This window comes from Palaemon carinicauda, chromosome 11 (assembly GCF_036898095.1).
Source record: "Palaemon carinicauda isolate YSFRI2023 chromosome 11, ASM3689809v2, whole genome shotgun sequence".
Lineage (NCBI taxonomy): Eukaryota > Metazoa > Arthropoda > Malacostraca > Decapoda > Palaemonidae > Palaemon > Palaemon carinicauda.
The window spans coordinates 101,867,862-101,876,897 of record NC_090735.1 but is presented as its reverse complement, the minus strand read 5'-3'; the positions used below and the strand labels follow the sequence as shown (position 1 = coordinate 101,876,897).

General features: G+C 42.4%; 1 protein-coding gene across 1 annotated transcript; it reads left to right on the top strand.

Moving 5' to 3' along the window:
* The first annotated feature begins 4,113 nt into the window (after nucleotides 1–4,113).
* LOC137649412 (uncharacterized) lies at nucleotides 4,114–6,467 on the top strand. The gene is made up of 4 exons (XM_068382399.1): nucleotides 4,114–4,266; nucleotides 4,738–5,532; nucleotides 5,616–6,186; nucleotides 6,217–6,467. The coding sequence occupies exons 1-4, from the start codon at nucleotides 4,114–4,116 to the stop codon at nucleotides 6,465–6,467; spliced, it is 1,770 nt and encodes a 589-aa protein (XP_068238500.1).
* Nucleotides 6,468–9,036: the final 2,569 nt, after the last annotated feature.

Sequence of the window (9,036 nt, the reverse complement as noted above, 5' to 3'; positions counted from 1 at the left end):
GAATTATGGTGTGACACAAATGATTATAGTATTTAAAACTATGAAGAAAAATTTACAAACTACATAATTTGTTGGATTGATATTTCAGAATTACACTCACACACACACACACTCATATATATATATATATATATATGTATATGTATATATATATGTATATATACAGTATATATATATATATATGTGTGTGTGTGTGCGTGTGTAAATATATATATATATATATATATATGAATATATAAATATATATATATATATATATATATACATATATATATATATATATATATGTATATATATACAGTATATAAATATATATATACATATATATGAATGTATAGTATATATATATATATACAAATATGTGTGTGTGGGTGTGTGTGTGTGTATTTGTATATATATATATATGTATACTGTATATAAGGAGTAAATTATGGGATAAATATTAAGATTTACTTATTCATTAATATCTGAAGTATCTCCTACCTGTTAAAACTAATTCTTAGTTTATTGTTAGCTTGTTCCTTTCTGTATATGGAATGGAGACGTAATGCAACTACATTTCTGATTTCACTGGGGTCAATTAACATGCCAGTCATGAATATGATGGGAAAACCTCCTTAGTAAAACAAACACTGAGACAACAAACTGCTTAGGCACAAACCATAGCAGAAACCCAAATTATGATTGTTAATGGTAAAGTGAGCAAATACACCGTAAAAAATTTTCGGTCAACTTATATAACACTTGATTATATTTACTCTACCTTTCGAGGAGGGTAAAGCCCATCAACCCTGCCTTTGGTAAACGTGTTTCATTATTTTAGAAAGTTGAAGGAAGCCCTCAGGGCAGGTTCATCAAGTTGGATGAAATACAACAATATCATGAAATGATAATAAGAATTATATCAAGTATCCATCATATCAATTCTATCAGTTATTAACAAATGTAAAAGGTTACAGAAAAGGTAGAGTAAGCGACACCGGAGAGACTAGGAAAGACGGTTACTGGAGGGATTGGATGAGTGTCTAGACAGAGGGAGGAAAGGAGAGGGAAGGGGCGGAGGAGTGTATGCATTCGAATTGCTTCACCTACTTACCCGATTCACGTGACTTGGACTTTATTATGACAAAAGTAAATGCCTTAATTAACGAGATTTTCCGGTGCATTAAAGTATAGAAAATTAGGGGGAGGTCTATAGAGTGCTGTGACAAAGTACCATTCTGATCAAGTAATTAGTATGGCAGATATTTACGAGAAACACACTTTTTTCTTTTGCCTGAAATGCATAGTAGTCTTGCCGAAGTAATAATGAAAATAGCAAATGCAAGCATTGATGAATGTAAATTTCCCAAATCTAAGAAAAGTGCTTTAGTCACACCAGTCCTGAAAAATGCTCTGGACTAGAAGGAATTAAGCTCATATAGACCTATTTCGAATATATCCTTTGTTTCAAAAGTGCTTGAATACGTAATTCTTGAACAACTAGTCGGTCACTTAGAAGTAATGGAAGCTCTGCCTGACAACCAAGCTTACAGAAAACTATACTCTATGGAGACAGCCATCTGCTCTGTTGTAAATGATATACTGGAAATGATAGATGAAAATAAATGTGGTATTTTGATATTACTCAATCTCAGTGCTGCTTTTGATACAGGTGTGCATGAACTGCTACTAAATGATCTACGGCTCATCAGCATTGAAGATCAAGCCTTCGAATACCTAAAAGATTACTGGGTTGGTAGAAATTACTATGTACAAATTGGAAACTCTTATTCATCATATGAACCCTTAAACAGAGGGGTACCTCAGGGAAGTGTAATTGGCTTAATCGTATTCTGCATCTATATTATTGGTCTATCGAAAATACTACAAAGGCATGGTATGAAGTTCAAACTATTTGTGGATGACACACAATTTTACGTCTCCATAAAGGATGTAGATGACACTACTGAAACTCTGAACCAAATCCTTGATAGTGTTAGAGAATAGATGACATTTAAATTGTGGAATAATGAGTTAGGACAGGTCAAATCTAGCGGGCAAGCGGCACGTGCGCCTCCTAGGGGCGCAAAAGGTACACAGGGATATCACATAGCAGCCAGATGAGACTCACATATTGGGATAGGCCAATCATGGGTACATTTTACAGTTCTCCCAATGAGTAATTTTATGCAGGTCTGGCAGTAAATATAAGCATGCATCACAGTGTACATACATAGATTAATATCTATGACAGTGCATATCCCATATCCATGCATTCCACAGGAAGGTCATATTTATATATATATATATATATATATATATATATATATATATATATATATATATATATATATATATATATATATATATATATATATATATATATATATATATGTATATATATATATATATATATACCTATCACAGGTATGGTAGCCTATTTTATTTTATAACCATTACAAGTGTGTAATTACGTACATTTATTTTTTCAGCTTCAAACATTCATTGCATGTACCTCAAATATTGTAGACAAGAACGCAGGACATAAAGACATGGCCACGTCATTGAGGTGTGAGACTCCTGGGTGCACGGAGGTGAAGCAGGCGGATGATATGACAACGTGCATAGCACTGATGCAATTACATCAGAATAACAAGCATGACGAAAACTCGTCACGCCAGAAACCCCCCAAAATTAACCGCCCATTACTGAAACAAGGCGTTGGCGAAGATGACTGGGCCTCTTTCACAAGGGGGTGGGAAATATTTCGTGATGGAACATCTTTAGCACCTAACCAGACAGCAGCTCACCTGCTCGCATGTTGTGAACCAGAACTTGAAGCCGCCCTATTCAGAGAGGACCCCGCCATGCTATCGCAACATAGACCGAGGTGGACGTACTAGTGGCAATAAAACGTCTGGCAGTACTGAGTGTGGCCTTAAGCGTACGGAGAACGACACTACTACAAACCACTCAGGCCCCTGGTGAACCTGTAAAGCAATATGTGGCAAGGTTGCGCAGGGTGGCCAATGTGTGTCAGTGGATCGTCACCAGCGCCTGCAAGTCCAACACCTGCACAGAGACGATTACATGCGACTACACAGAGGAGATTGGGAAGTTGATCCCGGTAAACGGCCTTGCAGATGAAGAAATCAAAAGAGATGTGTTGGGGACCCCAGATGTTGAAAACAAGACACTAAACGAAACGGTAACACTCATCGACAGCAAGGAAATGGCTAGCCGGGCCATGTTAAGTGAAAACCCATTAGCATCAGCCAGCGGGTACAGGAAACAAGCGAAAATGACAACGAACACACCCCCTCAATCACACCGTAAAAGGGCAATGAACAAGACACCTCAAGACATCGGTTTCGTTGCCAGTGTGGACGCCTCACTCCAAAGCTCGGAAAAGTGAGAGGCAAAGTGAAGGAGTTCAAGTCCTGCCTAGTATGCTGGAGGGAAAATGTTCAACGGCAACGGAAGCCGCGGCAATTATCGGCAGGTACTGAAGCAGGGGTGTTATTCTATCGCACGCAAGAAGAGGACACAGAAGCAGACAACAACAGAGTATACGCGCCAGGGATGAACTCCTCAAACGAAGTTTTACCTCACCCAATGATACCCATTTGCATATCAGTGAACCCTGCTGCTTACAACAAAAAAAAGGCAAACAAATCCTCATCCATTATGGCGGTCGCGGACTCTGGGGCTCAGACGAGCGTGATGGGGCTGCTAATCTTACTGAATATGGGTCTACAACAGCAACACCTCAAAGTAGCTAACAGATGCATCTTTGCAGCAAACAACCATGAAATCAATGTGCTCAGCTCCATACACCTCATACTATCAGGCAAGAATGAGCAAGGAGTGCACATCACAACAACTGCCACGGTGCATGTCACGGACACCGACAACAAGTTTTACATCAGCCGAATAGCTATGACGAAGCTTGGCATCATCGACCATGATTTCCCTAGGATTGGTGCCACAGGCAGGGTCGCAGTATGCATAAACCAAGGGAAGTTCCACAGCAAAAACTCACTCGTAGAGTGCGGATGCTAACGCTGCACTCACCCTCCCCGGCAACCAGCCAACCTGTCGTTCAAACCGTCAGCAGGGTTCACTGAAAATATGAAAACGTGGCTCCTGGAACAATATGCATCGTCAACCTTCAACACGTGTCCACACCAGCCACTGCCAGTAATGACCAGACCACCCATGAAGATATGGATCATCGACCCTCAGGCAGAACCAACAGTGACAAAGGAACCCCCAAACATACCGGTACACTGGTAAAAAGAGGTGGCAGACCAACTGGAAAGAGGCGTAACACTGGGTGTGATTAAACCCGTGCCACCCAAGATACCAGTGACCTGGCTAAACAATATGGTTCTCACACAAAAACCAGATGACACACCATGCCGCACTGTGGACTTACAGCCCCTAAATCGACATTGCGTTCGAGAAACACATCACACCATCCCACCCATAAAGCAAGCTAGAGCAGTACCTCCCATTGTATACAAAATGGTCACTGACACATGGAACGGATTTCACTCCATTGATATCCGCGAAGAGAACAGATACAAGACAACTTTCCTCACTGAGCAGGGACGATTCCGCTACCATCGCACACCCATGGGGTTTCTCGCATCGCAGGACGCGTACACACAATGATATGATGCAATTATTGCGGAAGTCCCAAAAAAGACAAAATGCGTGGATGACATCCTGCTGTGGGACTCAAACTTACAGGAACACTGGTGGCGCATCATAAATTACTTGGAACTCGTTGGAAGGAGCGGCGTCATTCTCAACCCAGCCAAGTTCCAATTCTCATCTACGGAGGTGGACTTTGCAGGATTCCATGTTGGAGAAACGGATGTAAAACCCTTACTAAAATACCTGAATGCAATTGCAACGTTCCCAAGACCAAAGAACATCACAGACATTCGGGCATGGTTTGGACTAGTAAACCAGGTATCACACTATGGCAGAGCAACTGACTTAATGGAACCGTTCAGGCCCCTACTCAGCCCAAAGGTACGCTTCCAGTGGGGCCCAGAACTCGAGAACGCATTCGAGAGGTCGAAGGCAGCAATTATACGCGAAATCAAGAAGGGGGTCGAGATATCCAACCCAAACAAGCCAACATGCCTTAACCCAGACTGGTCAAAAGTCGGTATCGGGTATTGGCTGCGTCAGAAACACTGTATATGCGAGGCCCTCACACCAGGATGTTGCCCAGATGGCTGGAAGACCCCCCACTGTATATGCGAGGCCCTCACACCAGGATGTTGCCCAGATGGCTGGAAGACCCCTCCTAGCAGGATCGCGATTTCTCAAGGACGCAGAAAAGTGGTATGCACCAATTGGGGGGGAAGCACTGACCGTAGCATGGGCACTCGAGGACAGCCGATTCTTCACCATGGGGTGCAAAGCCTTGATAATAGTAACGGACCACAAGCCACTCGTGAAAATTCTAAGGGACAAAGAACTAGACACCATCACGAACCCAAGGCTCATCCGACTCAAGCAGCGAACACTAAGGTGAAGATACCGACTCATATGTGCCAGGAAAAGACATACCCGCAGCAGACACCTGATCAAGGAACCCTTCACCCAATACACAGCCAAACACATCGGAGGTGATAACGGCTTTAAATGTCATTCGCTCGACACCCAACCACCTAGACGACACGGAAGCTGCTGTGATAGCAGTGGTACGGTCGATAGCGGAGTCAATTGGAGCTGTGACATGGGGAAGAGTCAAAGGAAGCACCGCTGTGGACCCCTGCTTGCAAAGTCTGATACCGTTCATTGAAAACGGGTTTCCATCTACAAGATACGAACTAACTGAAGAGCTACAACCATATTGGCCGTATCAGGACAGGCTGTCGACAGTGGATAGCGTCTTCATGAGGGATAAAAGAGTCCTGATACCCTCCGCACTACAGGGTGAGATATTGAGAGCCCAACACGGGGCCCACCAAGGAACCAACAAAATGCAAAACAGAGCTCAGGGTTCCGTGTTTTGGCCAGGACTCACCAAGGACATCAAAAACACAAGGAACAGTTGCCAAGCATGTTGGGGGATGTCACCCTCACAACCAAGCGTCCCAACCCAGCTATGTAAGGCCATTGCAGCAGATTTCTTTGAAATGAAATACACTGGCTACCTGGTCATCATCGACGAATTCAGCGGTTAGCCCTACATTGTGACATCGGGTGCAGGAGCCAGGGGTTTCAGCAAAGCTATCCTGCACTACTTCACTATCTTCGGAGTGCCTCAGGAACTAAACACCGCCGGGGGACCTGAATTCTCTGCAAAGGAGACCCAGAGCCTAACTACAGCGCTGGGGACTCAGACACCGTCTCTTATCTGCGTACCTCTCCCAGTCAAATGGGCAGGCGGAGGCAGCAGTCAAGTTCATGAAACGCCTCCTGACATCACACACCGATACGTACGGCAGCCTAGATACTGAGGCTGTAGCAGCAGGCCTACTCCAATACAGGAACACACCAGACCAGGAAACCGGCATGTCACCATCCCAGATCATATTCGGAAAAACCTCAAGGATCTGCCACCTGTGGCACCTAGGACGCAGGTTTTCTCCAATCAAGCAGTCCACCTAATATGGCGGGACACATGGGAACGCCAAGAGGAAGCCCTACGCTACCGATTCGCCAAGCAGGTAGACAAACTGACACCCAACACCTGGCAGCTGCCACCTCTGAAACCAGGAGACTGGGTCCTGCTGCAGAATCAGGCAAACAATGCCAGAGGGCGATGGGACAGAACAGGTATCGTCGGGGAAACAAGACAACATAACCAATACTTAGTCAAAGTAGATGGGTCCGGGCGAGCAAAACTGCGCAATCGCCAATTCCTTCGCCATATGTAAGAACTATCAAAGGTTGGACCACCCACTCTCGCCAGCTCTGCACAGACACATGCACCCGATAGAGAGCACATAACTCCCGTGCAGGGCAACCGTCGTACACCACACAAAACACCCACACCACCAGGCACACAGCAAGAAGGGAACCCCACGGAGACACCACTTAAAGCCGAAGATCAGACACCTGTCAGGTCACCCACCATAATCAAGTCCATCCCCGACGCTTCAAAATGCAAGCCAACCGAGTCACCAACCAGAGAAAAACCCGGCCCAAATTCACCCATAACACAAAGCACAACACCCTCTCAAGGCAACACCAGACCACACAGATGCAGACGACCCCATGAATACCTGAAGGACTATGTCACAGAATAAGTGCTTCTCAGCTGAAAAACTGGGGGGGATGTGGAATAATGAGTTAGGACACGTCAAATCTGGCGGGCAAGCGGCATGTGTGCCACCTAGGGACACAAAAGGTAAACAGGGATATAAACAGATTCGCGAGGGAAGCCTCAGCTACCGGAACTTTATACTACAATGATTTTAGGAATATTATCTTGATTTATTCTAAAGTAATAGTATAAGACGGTGCATCATTATTATAAGCCCAGATGGGGCATTATGTTTTATTTAAATTGCGGGCAACGTAGCAGCCAGAGGAGAGTCACACATTGGGATAGGCCAATCATGGGCACATTTTACAGTTCTCACAATGAGTAATTTTATTCAGGTCTGGCAGTAAATATAAGCACACATCAGTGTACATACATAGATTAATATATATGACAGTGCATATCCCATATCCATGCATGCCGCAGGAAGGTCATATTTATATGTTTATATATGTATGTAGCAGGATGGCCTATCACAGGTATGGTAGCCTATTTTATTTTATAACCATTAAAAGTGTATAATTACGTACATTTACTTTTCACCTTCAAACATTCGTTGCATGTACCTCAAATAAAGTCATCAAATGCACGAATGTCTTACTGACCATAAATAACTAAAATTAAATGAGAACAAAACTGAGATCATGTTGGTGGGTAAGAGAAACAGCTTGAGAAGCTTGGGTGATATTCAAATGAACATATATAATAACTCAGTGCCGATATCTAGTAAAGTTCGTGATCTAGGTGTATTTCTTGATTGTAACCTGTCTCTGAATGTACAAATAAATATTGTAGTAAAAACTGCTGGTTATTATCTAAGAAATATTGCATTTATAAAAAAGTACCTGGATGAAAATTCTGTGATAAACTGTGTTATAACCAGGATTGACTACTGCAACTCTGTCTATTACAATCTACCAAAAGTGGAACTTAAGAAATTACAAAACATAATAAACAGAGGAGCAAGACTGATAAAAGGTGTTCCACCGTGAAAAAGGATCACCCCTATACTAATTGATTTACACTAGCTGCCGATTAAAGCAAGAATTGAATTTAAAATATAGACAATAACTCACCAAGTTATCAGAATTGGGTGTCCAAAATACTTGAGAGAATTGCTACATATTGTGCAGCCAACAAATCGTGTCGACACGAGAATAGTTACAGATGGTTTCAAACTATTGGAACCTAGATGTATGTCTACTGTAGGCTCCAGCGCCTTTAAATATGTGGCCCTGAGACTTTATAATAAGTTCCCGAGAGACATCCGAATGATTGAAGACATTAAGGCTTTTAAGACGAAAGTGAAGACCTTCTCATTCCATGTGTCGTATAACAGTGATCATTTAACAGTAAATGAACAATATGTGATATGAAACGCTAAATACTCAGAACGAACAAGGTAAAACGATAGTGGAGGTCCAGTAGAGAGTAAGGATGCCCTGCTGTATGGGACCAGAAAAGCAGTCATCAAAGTAAAGTAAGGAAAGTAACTATTCTGTGATCACAATCGGCAATATTTTCGCCTATTGAGACAATGAATACTAAATTTTCTTTTGTTGTTAACACAGTATCTAGTATGTTGTTTCCCCCAATTGGTTTATCGACAAAGTGATGAAGGATGTCCAAGATCCATCAAAGATTTCGAAAATTTTACCATTTTTTTCCCCTGAGAATATGAGGGAAATGAACAAAAACTCGAAAAATTTGAAATGTATTTCAGCAATTATTCACAATAAGTTTATATCTAATTAGTCCTT